This window comes from Diceros bicornis, chromosome 13 (assembly GCF_020826845.1).
Source record: "Diceros bicornis minor isolate mBicDic1 chromosome 13, mDicBic1.mat.cur, whole genome shotgun sequence".
NCBI classification, from domain to species: Eukaryota; Metazoa; Chordata; class Mammalia; order Perissodactyla; family Rhinocerotidae; genus Diceros; species Diceros bicornis.
The window spans coordinates 39,894,653-39,915,891 of NC_080752.1; the positions used below are offsets into that span (position 1 = coordinate 39,894,653).

Consider the following 21,239-nt stretch of genomic DNA (forward strand, 5'->3'; position numbering starts at 1 on the left):
CTCTTAGCATCATACCCCAATCAGGCTCCCCCAGTTAACCAATCATTATTAATATCTGATTATTAATTTGCAAAAGAATTCTCTCTCTGGTTCCTAATGCCCCATTCAGAGTTGAGCATTTTTCTTCATTTTCATTTTTATTTTTTCTCCAGTTACAATGGCTTAGGGCTTTCTCTTTGTTCTTCCTCACCTTGTTCACTGAAATCCTGGCTGGCGGCTCTATCAGCAGAACTACAAAACCAAAAAGGCGACAGCATTTTAGAGCTTTCCCTGTGTCACCCAAGGAGGCTAGGGGGAGGGGACATGAAGAAGGTAGGGTCTGGAGCCACACAGACCAGAGTCCAGATCCCAGCTCTGCCATTATCAGCTGTGTGACCTTGAACAAATCACTCATCTGTAAGATGGGAGCATACTGCCAGCCAGTGCGAGAAGGATATCACATAATAAAGGAATGGAAATTCAGTGCTGGGCATCTGATGGGCTCTCCCTTCATGGTCAGAAATATCACTGTGATTATTACTAACGACTTGGGTGACTTAGGCCTCCAACACGGCCATGGACACTACCTGAAAATGTTGTCAGAAGCCACGCAGCTGCCACCTCCAGTGGGCCCTGCCTCTCTAATAGGAATCAGGGAGGAGGAGCTGGGTTGGGAGATGCAGAATGTCCTTTCCCCAATGGTAACAATCACGAGAACTACTATTTATTGAGCACTTACTCTAGGCTAGCCAGTGTTAACATTATTAACTAATTTCATCCTCACAATCACCCTATGAGATAGGCACTGTATCACTCCCGTTTGCACAACTAAAGAAGCAACTTAGAGAGGTTAAGTAACTTGCCCAAGCTCCCATAAATACTAGTAGGAGACAACCTCAGAATAACAAGAATAGTGGTTTTTATGTACATCTGTGCTCAGAGATTTTTTGTATAGTTGTATAGGTTGTTCACTGCACAAGAGGGCCTGGCCAAAGGGGCAAGTTGAGGCTGAAACTTAGCCCCTGCTCTGTGTACCAAGCTCTGTACCCTGGTGCAAGGCTGTGTCTACCTGGAGGCAGGGAAACATTTTTCTTTTTCTTTTTTCTTTTTTGGTGAGGAAGATTGGCCCTGAGCTAACATCTGTTGCCAATCCTCCTCTTTTTGCTTGAGGAAGATTGTTGCTGAGCTAACATCTGTGCCCATCTTCCTCTATTTTATACGTGGGATGCCACCGCAGCATGGCTTGATGAGCGGTGCGTAGGTCCACGCCTGGGATCCAAACCTGGTGTTTGGTGGCAAACACCAGGCTGCCGAAGCAGAGTGCTTGAACTTAACCACTATGCCACCAGGCCAGCCCCAGGGAAACCTTTTTCTAACTTGACAAAGATGCCATATAAGCTATCAGAAGCCCCCTTAATGCTCTGTCTGTATTACCTGCTTTAATCCTCAAAATAGCTCTGTGAGAGCCAGCCCTGGTGGTCTAGTGGTTAAGATTCAGTGCTCTCACTGCCACGGCCAGGTTTGTTTCCCAGTCGTGGAACCACACCACCCCTCTGTGGTAGCGGTTCACAGAGAACTAAACTAACTAGGATACACAACTATGTACTGAAGCTTAAAAAAAAACAGCTCTGTGGGCTAGATATTAATACTCCCATTTTATAGATGAGGAAATCAGGTCTAGAGGGTTCAGATCACTTAGCTAAGTCACTTTGTAAGTGATAAAGTTAGGATTTGAACCTGATGCCAAAGCCCATCCTCTAAACCACTAGGCCACTATACTGGCCCCATCCCTAAGTGCTCCATGAGTGAATAAAGGAAAAATACATAATCGTCTGACTTTTACCTTAAAAAATATGGCAGTTCTAATGAGGCCCCAGGCTATTGAGGCTCTTAGTAAGGTTGTAGAAAATGCCAATGGATCAGGAATTTGGAGCACTGTCTTTCAGTGCTCCAAACTATGGGACTTTATGCTCCTTAAGTATTTCGGTAGCACAATTTCCTTGTGTGAAAAGTGAGAGTAATATTGTAAGTAACACTTCTCATAGTCGTTTGCAAAGTGTGTGTGCACATGTAATAATCTTCACATCAACCACGGGAGGAAGGCATGACATCACCCTTTTGCTCAGGGTCACACAGCGAGTAGGGCAGAGTGGAGACCTGAAACCAGGGCTCCCGACTCCCAGTCCCATGCTCAGTCTTGGGCTCCTTGCTAAGTACCTTGGAACTTTGGGAGCACCTGCAGCCTGCCTAGTGGCCCAGATATCACGTAGTGCATGGGCAGGCCAGATGGTACTGGAACTGACAGTAGTCACGTGACCACACTCAGTTTTTTCAGAAGACGTGGCAGGAAGGAGCCCTCTGGGAGGAGTCTTTGCTTGGCTCCCACGCCTGAAAACAGAACCTCTGCCTTTGCAGGAGCTGGGGCAGCCCGGGTTACAGCCTTGGGTAATGTAAGGCTTTTCCAGAGCTGCCTTGGGAGGGGAGGATGACCTGGGAGCATATGGGGGCCACACCCCTCTGACAGGGCTAGCCTTCCTCTCATCCCCGGCTGTGGCCAGGTTCAAAGGAAATAGCATCTGTGAAAGCACTTTGCAAAGAGGTGTGGTCCAGATGCAGAGTGCTGTTGTTTTTCTTCCCTTCTGTGGATCTCCGGAGGCTGACTGCATCTGTGCTCAAATGACAGACCTGCCCATCCTGTGATAAAATGTGGGCTGCTGCCCCCCACCCCAGCTGGGTGCCTTCCAAAACAAAAACATGCACAGGCACTCTCTCCCCGCCTCCCCAGCAACCACCCACAGCTCTCTCCAGCTCTGCAGACTACTCTGTGCAGGCTGGCAAGCCCCCAGTGTACGAGGCCCCTTCTGGGCTGTGGATATGCTCCTCCTTATGTGAGGCAGCGTCTGTGAATGACAGAGGAGGGAGAAAGATACAGACCTTCCAGCGATTGCCACATTCATTGCATAAGACGAAGGTAGTCATGGGCTCATCAGCACTACGTGTCTGCACCTGAGAGAGAGCACGAGGATCACTCATGAAGTCACTCCCCTGCTCTAGGACCTGCCATGGCTCCCGCTGCCTATAGGAGTAGGTTCAAATCCCAGAGCTTGGCACTGTTATTCCCACCCCGCTTTGGCAATGCCCTTATCACTGAGAACTCCATCAGGTATACTTGCCCCTCCTCTCGCAGGTCCCTCAGCTCACTTCCAGGATGTCACTGGCTCAGCCTGACCTTTGCACTCTCACTCTTGTTGTTGGTCCTCTGACCTGATCTCTCTTCTCTTGCCTCAAGCGACATCTCCTGCAGGAAGTGTCCCCTGACTCACCTCTGAACACACCCTACTGGATGTGCCTCACTGATCAGAACTTGTGAACTGGAAGCCCCGTTAAAGATCTAGTTTGTTTCTCATTTTATAGGTGGAAGACTTGAGGCCCAGGAAGGAAAAGGGATTTGAAGATCGTTGGGACTATCTAATGTTATGTTTTCCAGTTTCTCATCCCCTTCACCAAACCATTCAGGTGCAGGAAATCCCTGGCATTTCCAGATTTAACATGTTATTGCCGTTCTGATTTTCTATGGCCAACCCTGGATGGCCATGACATGTAGCAAGTAGTTACTCTGCGGACACTCAGCTACGAGTGATGTCAGCGGGGAGTCTATGGGGTGGGAGGGAGTCCTCCAGCTGAGTGAGCCCAGCAGTCGGTCAGGAGGACACAGCTTAGCACAGCCTTGTCACTGGGGAGCAATGACACCTGAGAAAGGAGAGTATTGGGGTTTCTCTGTGCAGAGAAAACTCTGCTCATGGGCACTTTACTTTTGGTGGGAGGCAGCGTGCAGGAGACACATCACTCCACGTGGAAATGTGCTTGGAAGAGAGCAGGAGCTTGCAGAAACATCTCCAAATTCCTGAATCAGAATTCTCCGAGGGACTCCTCCAGAAGGGCAAGGCTGACTGTATTTCTGTGTAGCCACAGATCCCCACGGGCAAGGTGCCCTTGATAAATCTTATTTGCTGAGCAGATGGGGGAATGAATAGAGTTCTAGAATGCCTAGGCACTAATTAGAATTCAAGAATACTGGTGCCCCAAGGACATAACACGTGCAACCCAGAAACAGGAGGCGGTTCTCTGGTTCTAAGTCTTTCAGAGAAGGAGCCTCCACAGCCTTCTGTGATTCCCCACGGTGGGGCAATGGTCTTCCCCCTTAGGACTGGGGCTAAATACCTCAGGCTTTACTGACCAAGTTGGCTGTACTGAGGGCAGAAAGGTCTGGATCTGGGTTTATTACTGTCTCTGCCAGTGACCATCTTTGTCACCTTGGGCAAAGCTGCAAAGCCTGTCCCTTGTCTGGGCCTCAGTTTCCCAGTGTGTAAAATGTGGGAGTTTTATATTGCTAAGTTTTCTTCCAACCATCTGTGACTCTATAGAAGTTCTGTGCCCTGTTAGTCTGGTTCCTCTTATTTTTGCTTCAGAGCAGGCCAGAACATGCCAGAACACGCTGGCCAAGCCTCATAGACACAAATCTGGGTGGTTGTACATGCAGGAGAACATTCTCTAGACACCATGGGGGCATTATGTGGGTGTAGCAAGACGTGCCCTCTGTCTGCAGGCTAGCGTTTTAGCCCTTTGTCCCCTCTGGCTCTCCCCTAAGCTCCCCCTGGTTCTCCCCTCCATGCCCCATGGCCTCCTCCCCCAAGACCCCTGTCCCTGCCATACCTGGTTATAGGTACAGTTCTTCTTCTTGCATTTGCTGCACTGGAAGAGGTCGGTGGTGGTGCCGCCCGTCTTGGCCATCTGGTGCTCACGGATGGCCTCCTGGGTCATGGCATTCCGCAACTCCCTCAGCTCATCACTGGCCATTTCCTGGAGAGAAATGAGTCTGCCCTTCAGGGCTGGGGAGCCCCCGGAGCCTTGCCCTACACCTGGTTTCTAGAGATCCTGAACAGAGGAGAGGGGAACGAACATGCTGTATTGAGTACAAGGAGCTGGAGGGAGGCCTGGCTATACCAGAAGAGTCCTCATTCCACCTTTGGGTGAAGGTCAAACCTGGGGGCTCTGACTGTGCCAAGTACAGTAGGGCGTGTACAGGAGAGCGGAAAGCAAACAGCTTCCACCCCCAGATCAACACACTTGTGTACATTTCCTCAGATCTGCTGCCTGGCCTGCCTGCCAGGACCTGGGTACCTGCCTGAACCTTCTTGCTTGAGAAGGAACCTTCCTGACTTGACCACTGACCACCTGATCTATGATGTTCCCCTTATCCTTCTGGTCTGGACTTGACCCACTGCTTGTCTGAGCTGTGATCACTGCCCAGTCCATTCTGCCTGGTGGGAACCTTGGTCTCAGCTATCCATGACTCATGCTGCTACCCTCAACCCAAGCAGGACTTGAAGCTCCTGGGTTCACACAACTAACTGCTCACCTGTGGATGCATCACAGAACACCTTTTTCTCTACGTTCCTACAGAACAGTCTCCTGTCTCCCATCAGCTCACTGCACACACTCAGTGTCTGTATTAGCTAGGTCCTTCCCTTCTTTACCCATCTTCCTGGCCATTTGACTCCCCCCAAACCTCTGCTAGAGGACAGCAGAGAGCGGGGACACTCCAACTGGGGAGAGCTCTAGTTAGGGTTGGGTTGGGGGAAGGAGGACAGCTAAAGCTAAGGTTAAAATGAGGATTTGGTACTGGCTGAACAGTTTCATTGTTGCTATCTATCCTGACTCCTTAAACCTGGAGAACAGAGTTGGCACACAGGCCAAGTGATGTTAGTGTGCTGACCACTGCATTATAAGCACTTGGGCTTCTTGATAAAATGCAGATTCCCATGAATCCCAAACTCTAAGGGCAGGCCCAGGAATATGCATTTTTACAAGTGCCCCCAAGTTATTCTGGTACACACTAATGTTTAAGTCCTACTGTGTTAAATTTAAGGACTAGGTCCTAACCAATGGCAGGGGTATATAGAAAAACAAGTCAACCCAAGACCATATAGACAAAAAGCAGCTGACTTTAATTTGGGGGGATTTTCTAGAGCATAATGCATTCATTCATTCATTCAAAATGTACTGGATGCCAATTTATTGAATTCCTTTAACTGCGTTCGTGTGCTGTTTAGCTGCCTTTGGCTATAGGGGTACCTGATTTGTAGCATTTACCAGTTTCCATGGTGTCAACACTCCCACCACGGCCAATTTCAAGCTACTAATGTGTTGTAGCTGAACGCAGAGTTGGGAAGAGCTACACAGAATCATCTGTCTTGCGCTGGTAGGAGCTGGCTCCAACACGCCCCTCCCTCTAAGCCCTAAGGATTCAGATATAAAGATTTGGTTCCTGTCCTGGTAATGCTAATCTGGTAGAATAGCCAAGCATTTACACAAGATTTCAAGATAGGTAGGAAGCACTAAAGCAAAAGTTTACAAAGTGCAGGGGAGCCTGGAGTATGGTGGCTAACTGCTTGGGGGCAGGGAAGGCTCATTAAAGAAGCTGACACCTTAACCAGTCTTGAAAGATAAGCAGGACTTCCCAAAGGGGATGGCACATTCCAGACAGAGACAATAGTAGACACAAAAGATCAGAGGATGAGAATAACATGTTTGGGGAAGGGTATTTGGGGTGGGTTCAAGGTGGGGAGTGTGGGAGACATGGCTGGGGGTCAGATTGTGGAAAGAGGGTCTTGTGTGCCAACTAAGAAACAGAGAACAGAAAAAATCTACCCACTCACTCACCAATCCATTTACCCGTCTCTGTCCTGCCTCATTTAGAAGGAGGCAATGTTAAGATACATGAAGTAAGTACAGTAATAAGGGTAGGAGATGACACCAGTCCTCATATTAGAGAAGGGTCCTAAATGTGAATTCGATAAATATTTGTTGAGTCAAGTGCTGGTCTCAATGCTGGATGAACCGTGAACAGAAAAAACCCTCTCCTTTGGGGCTGACAGTATGTGCACTTGACAGCTCTAATGGAAATCTCAGAATCTGTTCCATTCTTTGATACATCCGGGTAGAGAGGAAAAGAGAGAAGGAAGAATGAGGGAATCAGGTGGACCAGGAAAGAGACACAAAAAGGGAGCTAGAGAGAGACAGGATGCAGAGGGGCATCCATCCACAAGGGCATCCGCAGTCCCTGGCTCTCCCTGATGGGGGCTCCCTGTCCTCCGAGCCACAGCACAGCACACAGCCCAAACCCAAGCTGTTATGTTTCTTATTGCAGCAAAAATGGTCCTATATTTCTTATAGAAAATTCCTGCCTGGGGTAAAAGATGTCCCCAGGATGAAGGTCTCGGCATCTATTGCCTGGGTTGCTGGCGGGGCAGGGTCCTGGGGGCTGGCCCTGGCAGTCCCTGTGGAGGGTCTGGTAAGTTCCTGGCTTGCTCTCCTTGGCCTGGTCAGCCTCTTCTTGGGCCTGGGTTGGTCACCCAGTTCTCTTGCCCTATTCTAGTTAACAGTCCTTGGATGGGGCCTAACTTCATCCATGTGTCTGGCTTGCCCAGTTGCTTTGCTGGGACTTCCGGGGCCTGTCTTTGTCCTAATCCAGATACCCAGCTCTGTTCCAACCTCCAGCTTCTGGGAATGTGCTGTGATTGGCTCAAACCTCTGTCTACACCTCGCTCTTGGTCCTCCTGGGCCTGGTTTCCCAATGTCTCTGGAACTGCCTATAAGACAGTCTCTTGGTAGCATTCCCATGACACACACACAAAGAGAAGCACAGGAACCTCAGAGCCACAGAGTGAGGGACAGAGAGAAGGAAACACAAGGCCAGGTTTCCATAAAATTCACAGCTTCAACTTGGAGGGAAGGAGAATACACTATAAAGCCAGGTTGCAATTTGTAACTCTGGGCATAGGATGCTATTTGCCTAAAAAGGTCAGACATTTTAAATTAAGCAGAAAGATAACCATGGTCCACCTGTGCCAAGTTCTCTATTTTTATCCTAAAGCCAGGGCTTGCTCTTGTTTTCGGTATTTGAGGAAAGCAGTGAACTCTCTTCTCAGAAAAATGAACATACACACACTACATAACACACACACAACCCCCACACACCTACATACACTAACGACACACACCACACACATATACTAATTACACACACATCATACACACCCACCACACACATACCACAAAGACACAGAGGCACACCCTGGCCAACTGTTTCAGAGGGTCCTTAGACTCCCTGTGGCACACCCAGACTCCAGGACACCAATGCACTCCCCCCCTCACTCTGGGCCACGTCAACTAGTAGTGCTTTCACAGTGCACCTCCAGGTGCTTGCAGGAACCCCCTCGGTTAGCTCTGGCAGTACAGAGCCACGCACGCCTGAGGGTGTAAAAGTGTTTCTAAGATGTGGGCTCTGAAATAAACAGATCAGGGTTCCAACTCTTATCTGTCACTTACTGGTTGAGTGTGGCCTCAGTTTTCTCATCCATAAAATGGGGACAATATTTCCTCTTTCATAGCATGGTGCTGTGTTACATTAAACGGTCAGCAAATGAGCCTATCATGCTAATTCTGGGGAGGGCTTCACATGTATTAACCTTCTAAACACTTCACATATATTAACTCATTCAATCCTTTATGAGATAGCTATTATTATTATTATTCCTGTTTTACAGATGAGAAACTGAGGCACAGAGAGGTTAAGTAGCTTGTCTAAGATCACAGAGCTAAGTGGCAGGGGCAGAATTCAAACTCAGGCAGTTTGGCACAGCCCCCGAGCTTCTAACCCCTGCACCATACTTCCTCAAGCAGGCTTGCTCCCTTTTCCTTCCCTTACTGATCCCTTCAGGCTGGGTCACTCCTTCCCTCCTGTAAGTTCCATGGTGGCTCCGTCATGGTACCACCTCTGTATTATACAGGTTTGTAAACATGTCTGTCTCCCCACCTTGGACTGTGGTCTGTGGAGACAGGGACTCCTATTCTGGCTTGGGCACAGGGCTGGGTGATGGGATACAGGACTGAACAAGGCAGGAGAGGGAGGCAGATCACAAAGCAGAGAAGAGCTGGTGCTCTGGGGCCAGAGAGCTTGTTTCCTAGTTTCAGCATTTTCTAGCTGTGGGCATGAGCAAACCAGTCCACCCCTCTGAGTCCCTGTACTCTCATCTGTCAAATGGGGATAATAAACATTTCTACCTCAGTTGGCGCGAAGACAGAATTGGCCAGTGTGCTCACAGCGCTTAGCACAGCGCTTAACACGTATTAGCTGTGTTCATTCTCCTGACGGTCCAGAAGCCGAGGGATGGGGAGTCGGAGGTGGTCTGGCTGAGAAAGTGCCTGGGCTCGTCTTCACTGAGCCACGAGCCACTTGCTCTCAGACTTGGACAAAGCTGGGGGCGGCCTGGCCTCTCGTCCCGCCATGCAGAGGCGCCACCCCTGCCCTCACCTCTGCTGTCATCTTGGCAATGAGCCCGGCAGAGATGGCCCCACTGAGCACGTTCCGCCTCAGGCCGGGGTTCCTGGGGTCCTTGAGGTTGCTGATGCGGCTGCGCACGCGGTTCCGGTACTTCATGTCGGTGCTCTTGAGCTCCTGGTAGATATGTGACACAGTCAAGGGCCAGCCAGCCGCTCACAGAGGGGCCGAGAAGGGTGCGGAGCCTGTTCCTGAAGCCCGCGGAGCCCCAGGGCCCTCTCTTCCTCTCCTTGGACGTGTACAGGGGCCAGGCACCTGTGTGGCCTCTGATTGCCCAAGTGGGGATCTCACCTGGACGTCTGGGGTCAGCCATGTACCAGGGACAGGAAACAGCCTCAATGGTGAGATCAGGTTGCAGCAAGCACTGTGCTGTCAGGGACCCCCAGCAGTGGGCGTGCTGGGTTTGTCTGAGCCTCTTGTGCGACCTCAGGTGAGTCGCATGACCTTTCTGTGCCTCGGTTTCCTTGTTTATAAAATCTAGGGCTGTTATGAGGATTCAGTGAACTGAGCTGCATGATGCATTAGGGTGGTGTCTGGGACACATCAAGTGCTCAACATTTAGGGGCTGCTAAGATGATGACAATGACGAAGAGAACCTCTAGTTTGGAAGGGCCACTGGGATTATGAGTCTAGCTGTTGGAGGAAAACATAAGACTGGGAGCCACATATTTAAGGCTCTAAGAAGTATTGCAATAAAGAAATTGCTGAGGCCGGCCCCGTGGCGTCGTGGTTAAGTGCGCGGGCTCTGCTGCTGGTGGCCCGGGTTCGGATCCTGGGCGCACACCAACGCACTGCTTGTCAGGCCATGCTGTGGCGGCATCCCAGGGCCAGTCTTCCTCAGTGAAAAAAAAAAAAGAGGAGGATTGGCATGGATGTTAGCTCAGGGCTGATCTTCCTCACAAAAGAAAGAAAGAAAGAAAGAAACTCTAAAAAAAAAAAGAAATTGCTGAGTTTTGTTTAATCTGGTGTTCCCAACATAGAGCAAGGAACTCCCTTCCCTTTTCTCTAGTAATACCTATTACCATCCCATGGAACCCACTTTGGGAATTGCTGGTCAGTTACTTCTCTCATTAAGAGATGAGGAAGCCGAGGCTTAGAAAGGGTGCAGGCCCTCGCTCAAGGTCACAGGAAAAATTCCCGGCAGAGACAGGGCTGGAAGCCAGACGCCCTCCTAGTGGTAATGTTCTCTCCACTCACACAGCAGGAAGTCGCCCCTGGCCACCGACCACAGTGACTCCTCTGTGCAGACACTGCATCCCAGACAGGCCTCCCACCCCCTCCTCCCTTCTCCAGCCTCTGGAGGAGCTCAGAGAATACAGCCCTGTTTTCTTGGTCTCCTGAGCCAAACAGAATCAGGAAGACAAAGCCTTTGCTGGGAAAAACCATATACAAGAAAGAGGCTGCAGGGAATGTGAAAAATGGAAATAGCTGACTTGCTAGAAGTGGTGGGAGGGAAGGTGGCATTGTTTATTTTTCCTGTTATTGTTGTTCAATGTCGTACAATAAAAATGTGAAAAGAAAGACTATGCCATAATGCATTTGAAAGCCAAAAAGTTGGCTTAAAAATCCATGTTTGGGATTCCTGGAGGTGTGTATCTGCTGGCTAGGTGGGGACAGCAGGGCTGTGGTACTTCATCAGCCTCTTTCTGACTGTCTCCATTTCCTGAGATCACAGGGGAGGATGAGGTGGAGCGTGGACCCCGGCTCACCAACCCCTCAGAGGAGCGCATGCGAACCCCACGGCTGCCGGGTTAGTCCAGGCCGCTCCAAAGAGGACGGATCTTTTTTAGGACACAGAGCATTTGAGCCCCCAAACTTATCCTCCCCCTGACCTCCCACCATCTAAGAACAAAAGAGCGAAAGGGTGGATGCAGCTTTGATTTCCTCTTTCAGATGAGGGACATTCAGTGGAGGAAGAGAGCGGGGAGGGAAGGCCAGGAGTGGAACTATGTACTGGATCCTCCACCTGTGTTTCAGACTTGAAGGTGGAAGGGACCTGCTGGGAGGGACGACTGTTCCGGAGAAAATGAAGATGAAGCTCCTGATGGTTCTGACACCTTGCTCTGTGTTCCCGAATTAATTGGACATTATGAAAATGTACTTGGTGAGGAGTTGGGTAGCTCAAGACGTGCTGGCTAATAATTAAATGACGGTGGAGGGAAACTCCCAGGAGATGTGTTGGCGGATACTAGGGTGGGCCTCAGGCAGGAGGTGGAAGCAAGTACGTCTGCTGTCTGCAGATTGGCCCCGCCCCTCCCCAGCAGACCCAGCTGAGCTCCCTAGGTAGAGCCCAGAGGCCTCAAAGGGGTCATTCACACCTCGGTGTGACACTCAGACCCTCTCCCTTGGGGATTCTGTCCCCCTCTCTCCACATCTCTCTGACATGCAAAGCTTAGTCTCCAGTAAAAGAAATTCCATGCATTCATCCCATGGGGCACAGTGCGGAGGGATTTTTTTTTCCCCAAGACAAAAATCTTTTGGTGCAGTGGGCCTGAATCACATAGGTGGTCACCACTCCTGTCTACACAAGGCCCCTTTCAGATAGTGGGAGAATGGGACACATGGAAAGAGCTCAGGACACGGAATCCAAAGACCAAGTTTTCAGTCCAGCTCTGACACCCAGTGGTTCCTGAGCCTCAGTTTCCCTGTCTGTAAAATGGGAACAACAGTCCCTCCTCACAGAGACTGCTGTGAGAGTTAGCAGAGGTGGGAAGTGTCAGTGCCCATCACAGGGCCCGGTACATATTAGGGGTCAACAAGGGGAGCTGTTATCTTCAGAGTATGGAGGAAGGGGAAAGGCTGAGCATGAGAAACTCCGTCCTCTCTTCTACTCTGACACTTGCTGTCACAACCCAGGCAGATTGTGACATGGTCGGTCTGGCACAGCAGTGGAGCCATCAGGTTCTGGAGTCACACTTTCTGGGTTCAGATCCCCACTCTGCCACTACTATTTGCTGTATGAGCCTTGGAAAGTGACTTAACCTCTCTGAGCCTCAGTTGTCTCACCTGTAAAATGGGATTAATCAGGGAACCTACCTTGTGGGACTGTTCTCAACACTGAATGAGGTACTGCTCGTAAACAGCTTAGGAAGAGGCATGTGCAAGACTTAATAAATGTTAGCTAACATTAAGAACTCTGGTTCAGAGGCAGAGCAGGGAGCTGTCCTGGAGCCTTTCCCTTCCCCCCTCACTGCCCCAGGTCCCTTGCACTTGGGACACCTGCTGCTGACAGTCCAGCACCCACAGCCCGCCACAGCTCAAGGATATGATCTTCGATTTCTGATGCCATCTTGTCACAGTTGACTCCATAGTCCTTGTAATCGTCTGAAAGAGATTCGGGAAACATAGACATGACCTTGGCAGTGAAGCCTCTTTGTCCTGGGGACTGTTCCACTCCCACGGCTGAGAAGGACGGCATCTCCTCTACCCTTGGGAAGCCCTTCCCTCTGCCATCCCTGGCCAGGCCCTCTCACCGTCCGCCTTCAGGGCCGCTGAGAGCATCTCCACACACTTGTCCCGGACGGAGTCTCCCGTGAGATAGCAGGGGGCCAGGAGGCAGACGGAGGGGGCAAAGGTGGGGGTCAAGGGGCTGCTGGGTGTTTTGGGGGTCTCTGCTTTCGATTTGCTGCTGTTTGATCTGAGGATGACAATCAGTAATAGACATTTTGACATTAAGCGAATAAAGCATTTATTGAGCACCATTCTAGATTTTTTTTTTTTTTTGCTGAGGAAGATTAGCCCTGAGCTAACATCTGATGCCAATTTTCCTCTTTTTGCTGAGAAAGATTGGCTCTGGGCTAACATCTGAGCCCATCTTCCTCTACTTTATATGGGATGCCACCACAGCATGGCTTGATAAGCAGTGCGTAGGTCCACACTGGGATCCAAACTTGTGAACTCCGGGCTGCTGAAATGGAGTGTGCGAACTTAACCACTATGCCACCGGGCCAGCCCCTATTCTAGATGTTTTCCTGGATGATCTCCTTTAATCCTCATAACAGCCCTATGAGGTAGGTCCTATTTTAGGCACTTGACATGGATCATCTCATTTAATCCTCATAACAACTCCATGAGGTTGGTACTATTCTTATCCCCATTTTAAAGTGACTTTTAGAGAAAGATGCATATAAAATAATTTGACTCAGGTCATACATCTGGAAACCAGTAGAACCAGAATTGAAACCCAGGCTGTTGAACTCTGGTACCCAGGCTCTTAACCAGCTACCGTGCTCTGTGGTTACAGAAGAGTGTCACAACGCCAATGACTATGTGACAATCCGATATTCATTATGCACCGTGCTAGCTGCTCTTCCCCAGGCTCTCACCGAACCATTTATTCACTCATTCAATGAATATCTACAGGCACCTGTTCTCCAGGTACTTTGCTAAGAATAAGGGATACAGGGCCGGCCCCGTGGCTTAGCGGTTAAGTGCGCGCGCTCCGCTGCTGGCGGCCCAGGTTCGGATCCTGGGCACGCACCGACGCACCGCTTCTCCGGCCATGCTGAGGCCGTGTCCCACATACAGCAACTAGAAGGATGTGCAGCTATGACATACAACTATCTACTGGGGCTTTGGGGGGAAAATAAATAAATAAATAAAATTATATAAAAAAAAAAAGAATAAGGGATACAGCAGACAGGTCAGAAAAGCTCCCTCCCTTAAGGAGCTTACAGTCTAATGAATAGTGAATTTACCAACATTTCAGAGGGCTGTTAAATTAATAGTGAATTTACCACCATTTAAACCATTACCACCATTTAAGGGATGGGGAGTAGGCTTTTGCCATGTGCCAGGCACTGTGCCAGACAATTGAGGACCACTTTCTAACTTAATCCTACAGCATTCCTCGGAGGTAGATGCTCGTATCATCCCCATTTGCAGATGAGGAAACAGAGAGTTATACCACTGAGATCCGCCTAAAGTTACACTGCTAAGATTTGAATCCAGGTCTGTCTGATTTCAACACCAACTCCTATGATACACAGCCTGAGAATGATCCCATTTTGGTCTGGGCTTAAAAAAACACAAATATATATATGCATATATGCACAGATGACTGGAAGGATAACCATGTATCTTAGCTTGGGCTGCCATAGCATAATACCATAGACTGGATGACTCAAACAACAGAAATTTATTTCTCATAGTTCTAGAGACTGGGAGGTCCAAGATCCAGGTGCCGGTCAATTTGGTTTCTGGTGAGAGCCCTCTTCCCGGCTTGTAGACGGCCACCTTCTTGAGGGCAAGCGAGCTCTCAGGTGTCTCTTCATTTTTTTTTTTTTTGTGAGGAGATCAGCCCTGTGCTAACATCTGCCAATCCTCCTCTTTTTTTGCTGAGGAAGACTGGCCCTGGGCTAACATCTGTGCCCACCTTCCTCCACTTTATATGGGACGCCGCCACAGCACGGCTTGCCAAGCAGTCCGTTGGTGCGCGCCCGGGATCCGAACCGGCAAACCCTGGGCCGCCGCAGCAGAGTGTGCACACTTAACTGCTTGCTCCACCGGGCCGGCCCCTCAGGTGTCTCTTCTTTTAAGGACACTAATCCTTTTGGATCAGAGCTGCACCCTTATGACCTCATTTAACCTTAATTTCCTCCACAAAGGCCCTGACTCCAAATATAGCCACACTGGGGGTTGGGGCTTCAACATATGAATTTTGGGGGGGTCACAAACATTCAGACCATAATGCCATGTTCATAGTAATTATATCTCTGAGATGGGATTATGGGAAATTTTAATTTTTTTCTTTTGCTTATACATATTTTCTAAATCTCCTATGAAGAATATATCAACTTCTGTAATGAGAAACACTTGTCTTGCTTTTCATTTTTTAACATTTAACAATCATGAGTGGCCACTCTGTGCTGATGGCTCGGACAGGCTTCCTGACTTCCAGTTCTCAAGGAGCTGCCAGCAAAAGGTAGAAGCAACGCAAATGTCCATTGAGAAATGAATGGATTAACAACATGTGGTATATAATTAGAATGGAATATTATTCAGCCATTAACAGAAAGGAAATTCTGAAAGATGCTACAACGTGGATGAACTTTGAAGACATTATGATAAGTGAAATAAGTCAGATACGAAAGGACATACATCGTATGATTCTACTTCTATGAAGTACCTAGAGTAGTCAAATTCGTGGAGACAGAAAGTAGAATGGTGGTTCTTCCCCATTCTTCCCAGCCAGGGGCTGGGGGAAGAGGGGAATGGAGAGTTATTGTTTAACGGGTACAGAATTTCAGTTTGGGATGATGAAAAAGTTCTGGAGATGGGTGGCGGTGATGGTTGTACGACAATGTGAATGTACGTAATACCACTGAACTGTACACTTAAAAATGGTTAAAATGGGTAAATTTTATGTTATGGGTATTTTACCACAATAAAAATATCTATATAGTAAGTTTGATGAATAGGAGTAGCCATAAAACCTGAAATATGCAATGATAACTAACTGGTTTTATATATTTGGTAAATCTTAATCCACTTGAAATGATAAAATATCTTTTTTCTTATGCTGACAAAAAAGGTTAAAATGGCAAATTTTCTTATAGATATTTGACCACAATAAAAAAAGTAAAAAAACGAATGCAGTACTGCTGCATGCCACCAAAAACACCAGGTTGAGGCTTAGCCTCCACCTGTTGGTCCCTTTTAGGTCCTCACGTAGAGAGTGCTGGGCGACGTTGAGAGGCATCCTCCAGCATCCGGGAGGTGGCCCGTGCCAACCAGCACCACGATGCCAGCCCTCACTGCATGGCTTAAGAGAGGTCAAACAGGTCACACACTACAGTGCAATTCAGTCCAAGAAATTCAGCAAGGGATGGGGAGTAGGAGTCGGCCACTAGGGGAGTGGGTGGGAAGATGCATTCTCGGCAGAAATGAATGGAAGTCCATAGTTTTCATGGGCGATGTGGAGGGGCTCAGGGCCCCTGGATCGTGAGCGTGAGGGAGCTGGAGAGAAAGGATATGGACAGACTCTGGGGCTTGTGAAGGATGGTAATAACAAGAGCCACCATTTACTGCCTGTTTGCTATTTCTTCCTCTATAACCTGAGACTCACGTTACTGGCCCCATTTTACAGATGAGGAGATGGAACCCTGGAGAAGTGAAGTGACTTTGTGATAGTTGCACAACTCCCTCCCTTTCAGAGCTGGCTCCACGCTACTCTTGGGGAGGGGGCCAGGCAGTCAAGATGTCTCTGCCTTCACATCTTGGCTCTTCCCAGTCTTCTCTTCCAGTAACCCTTCAGGATCTGCCAGCCAGCCCTCATGCCTCCTAGGAAAAACTGACTCATCAGAGCTGAAGAAATTAGGATTCCCTCCTTCGCTCCAGGGTCTTACCACACTGAGCCCTAGTAGAAGGGCCCAAAGGGCTACTGTGCTTCCCAACTCCAGGGGGCACCGTTTGCATTGTCACCTGGGTACCTCTGGTACAGCCTGTACAGGGCACAGCCTGGGCCGCTGCAGGAGCTATGGATGTCCAGGACGCTGGGCTTCTGACAGTCTTTCAGGCCCAAGGAATTGTGCCTGAGAGTGAAGCTGACTGAACAGCCCAGGCTTCCCAGTGTTGAAAAGCTGAGGTTATAAGAGAATCCCATTCAACACCACAGTGAGCGCTCCTCACTGTGGATTCTGCCCGTGACCTCCTTGTCCTCCAACCCCTGCTGTTTGGTCTGACCTTGGATCCCCTCTGTCACCTCAGACACCCTTGGACCACTGGGATTTTTGTGTTCTCTGGAGCTCTGAGGTTCCTCAAAGCTGTCTTGGTGCTGCTACAAGGGTGGGGTGGGCTGCGGAGGGAAGGCTCTTATAAGGTTTACGTTTTGAATCCCCAAAAATTTGTCCGAAGGGATTCCCTAGCTTTTATTTATTTATTTTTAATGCAGTTTGAACCTCACTGTTCTAGATTAACTTACCCTGGATTCTACCCAACCCTGACAACTGGGCAGGCTGGCAGCAGGGCACAGGGATAGAGAAGCTGGGATCAAACCTGCTCTCCCTGGAGTCAGATTTCAGCGGGAGGGAAAGTTGTGGGTGAGGGAAGACTGGGACAGGTATAAACTCCAGTCTAAGGGGCTGCCTGCAACCAAAAATCTCCCTGCACCCAACCCCGGTCCCGGCCCCTGGGCTCTCACCTGCATCCTCTTGCCCCGCTTACAATCCACTTGCCACACAGCAGCCTGGGGGCCCTTTACACAGCTGATCCCATCATTCCCCTGCCTCTGACCCTCTAATGGCATCCAGTTGTTTTCAGCATAAAGTCAAACTCACCATGGCCTCCCAGCCTCTCCACATCTGGCCCTGCCTCCCCTCTGACCTAGTCTCATGCCACGATCCCCTCACAGTTCACTGAAGCCCCCACTGCACTGCTTCTTTCTGTTCCTTCAACACCCGTCACTCCCGCTGCAGTGCCTTTGCACCGGCTGGTCCCTCCTCCTGGAAGGCTCTTCCTCCTCCAGATTTCCCTATGACTGGTGCTTTCCCGCAGGTCAGGCCTCGGCTCAAATATCATATCCTCAGGGAGGCCTTCCCTGACCACCCCGGCCAAGCAGACTGTCTCTGCCCTGTAACTCTCTAGCACATGACCTGATCTCTTTCATTCATAGCACTCGTCCAAGTTTATAATTAGCTCGTTTATGTGTTTATCAACATTGTCTGCCTCCATCTCCAGATTACAGGTTCCAGCGTATGGGGACCCCGCTGGCTGGCTCACCACTGTTTTCCAGCACCTGTGACAGTGTTCTGGGTGGGCACCTGATGACTCTTCGGTGAATGAATGAATATAGGATGAGTTGAGGGAGCAGCTGGCCACAAAGAGACGAAAGGCACATCCAGCGGGGCTAGGCAGAGCTGAATTGGGCAGGGGACAGGTCCTCTTTGGAAGGCCAGTGGCCCCACTCCCTGGGCTTAAGAGAAGGATCTCTGTCTGTGCCAGCATCTGTCAACTCCCACGACCTGGGCCATCCCATCTCCTACACCTGGGATGGAGCCCCAGATTCTTCCTGGTGCTGCCCCTCTCTGACCTGTGTGCCCCATCCCCACCCCTTAAAGTCTAGGACTCACCGGTGGGGAACCACCAGGAGTCATAACAACAAACAACAATGATAACAGTTGTCATTTGGGGAATGCCTACACTGAGGTGGTATATTTATTAAGAACCCAGGCTCCAGAGCCAAACCCCCAGGTTCAAAGCCTGACGTCACCACCTTGTAGCTATGTGACCTCGGGCGAGTTCCTTAACCTTTAGGTGCCTCAGTTTTCTCATGTGTAAAATGGGGATAACAACAGTTCCCATCTTATAGAGTTGTTGAGAAATTGAAGCACCTAAGAGAATTCCAGTAACGAAGTATTAGGCAACTTACATAAATTACCATGTTAAGTGTATTATTACTAAGCATTATGCATTTATCGAGCACTCACATGGGTTACAAACAGTGCTAAGTGTTTCATTACCTCATTTGATCCTCACAGTGACCATGAGAGGGGTCATAATTATCCCCATCTTTCAGATCAATAGACTGAGGCTCAGAGAGTTGAACTGACTTATTTAAGGTTATCCAACTTGCAAATGGCAGAGTCAGACCACAAATCTAGGTCTGCCTGCCTTCCAAACTTTTTTCAGCACATCTCACTGTGTCTCTAAAAGGCAGAGAGTTTTCCAGAGTCCCCTTACCCAGCCTAGGCTAGGCTGCTTGTTGCATTTTTCTCCCCACCTTCCTCCAGGGCCCTCCCAGCCTGGGCCCCTCCTCTTGGCTAGGAGCTGGCTGGCTGGCTGGCTGGAATTCGTGTCTGGGTGGCATATCAGGCAGCCACGCTCATCCTGCTTTCAATGCACAAGATTGGGAACTGTGCCAAACTGCAGAGAGGGCATCACTGGAGTGGGTGGGGGGCTGGATTTATCAATAGCTTCCTTCTGCTCCCCCGATGTGCCAGCGCCAGCACCAGCGCCAGCACCACCCTGTGGTCCGACATCACCAAGCCCTCAGAAAACTCTCACCCCAGGTCAGAGCAGAGGCACCTGGAGGCCCGGCCTGCTGCTCCTGCGCGCCACCTCGAGGGCATTTTGGTTACTGCACTGCCAAGCATGCGTAACTGTGCTCGGTGAGAACAAGAGTACAATTCCGACAGCTGGGTGCTAAGGGCAGCTGATAAAGAGCAACCTTCTTCCCCGTCACAGTTATGCCCTTCGTGGTCTGTCCCCGGTACTCCAGCTACAGTTCCCAGAGCACCATGCTCACTCATCCTGCCACACCTTCACATGCGTATTCCCTCTGCTTGGGAGGCCCTCTCTTGGCTTGTCTACCAGGCAAACTCCTATTCGTTTTTCAGTTCTCAGTACAAATACTCTCTCTTCTGTGAAGTCTCCTTTGACTTCTCAAGTCATATTGAGACACTTCTCCTACGTTCCCATTGTGTGTTATGGCTTCAGAAAACAAGCATTTGGGCATCTGCTTCTACACTAGTGGTTAGCTGTACGAAGGCAGAGATCATGAATTTAAATCTCTGCCTGGCCTTAAGGGTCACAAACTGGTGGGCTACAAATGTGTTGTGTTTGCCCTACTGTGTCTTAGAAAAATATGAATACGTAGTCAATATTTAAAATTGGGAATTTCATATGGCAATCTAGACGTCCAGCTTTCCTTAAAAAATTGGAAGACATGGCGCACTGCGCCTGGGTTTCTATAAAGCAACAACCAGCTGGGGCTGGGGAGTGGGCGCCCCCTTCAGATGGGCAGCTGCTCTCCACTAGTCACCCAGTGTGTGCACACGCCCTTGACCCCTGGAGGATGTTGAGTTTGCCAGGAGGTGCCAACACACGTGCTCTCCGAATGAATGAATGAATGAGTGAATGGAAGAGAAAGATGAAATGGAGAAGTAGAGAGCACAGGAAACAGTCTGGGTAGTGGATGAAGTGAATTTATAAGACTTGCTTCTGTCCCTTTGGGTTGCCCACCCCCAATTCTGAACTGGTAGGAAATGGCACAACTGCTGGAAGGACAAACATATTCTGCTTGACTGACCGTCAGAGAAAGAATGCATTATGGGAGGGAGCCAGGAGACTTCAAGGCCACAGGCAAAGTCAGGAGGTATAAATCCTTACACAAATGTCAAATGTTTTTACTACAGCATCAAACCCAGAACTGGATTAGTGGTCAGTGTTTCATTTGGGGACAGGACCATCCTTCCTTATGCAGGGCTGTCCTTCACATCCCAGGACATTTGACATCTCTGGCCACTGCCTACTAAATGCTATGATGCTCCTCCCCCACTGCCATGACAGACTAAATGTTTGTGTCCCCCCAAATTCATATGTTGAAGCCCTAACTCCCAGTGAGATAGCATTTGGACGGGGGGGCCTTTGAGAGGTAATTAGGTTTAGATGAGGTCATGAGGGTGGGGCCCCGTGATGGGATTGATGTCCTCATAAGAGGAAGAGAGATCAGAGCGCCCCCTCCCTCCCTCTGCCACGTGCAGACACAGTGAGAAGGTGGCTGTCTGCAAGCCAGGAAGAAAACCTTCACAAGGAACTGAATCAACTGGCACCTTGATCTTGGACTTCCCAGCCTCCGGACTGCGAGAAATAAATGTCTGTTGTTTAAGCCACCCGGTCTATGATATTTTGTTATAGCAGCCCGAGCTAAGATACCCCCTAAGTCATAGCAACAACCAAAAATACCTCCACAAATTTCTAAATGAATTGAAGAACCATTGGGAACCACTGGTCTAGAATCAGGATGACACTGCAGCCTCCATTCCTAGGCCTTAGTCATGACAGACATTGCTAATTGACCACAGAACTCACAGTCTTACTGTGCAGGTCCTAGAATTTGGAGGCAACATAATGTATGAGG

The 21,239-nt window shown here is 49.4% G+C and overlaps 1 protein-coding gene across 1 annotated transcript in view; it reads right to left on the reverse strand.

Annotated features, from left to right (window-relative positions):
• Nucleotides 1-21,239, reverse strand: part of TCEA3 (transcription elongation factor A3) — a 35,001-nt gene continuing 13,762 nt past the window's right edge. Inside the window, exons 6-11 of the mRNA XM_058553204.1 lie at nt 12,856-13,019; nt 12,650-12,706; nt 9,356-9,510; nt 4,693-4,839; nt 2,914-2,985; nt 1-231 (exon numbers count right to left, since the gene is read on the reverse strand). Coding sequence (XP_058409187.1) covers nt 223-231; nt 2,914-2,985; nt 4,693-4,839; nt 9,356-9,510; nt 12,650-12,706; nt 12,856-13,019 — 604 coding nt within the window. The 3' untranslated portion in view covers nt 1-222. The remainder of the gene's footprint in view (nt 232-2,913; nt 2,986-4,692; nt 4,840-9,355; nt 9,511-12,649; nt 12,707-12,855; nt 13,020-21,239) is intronic.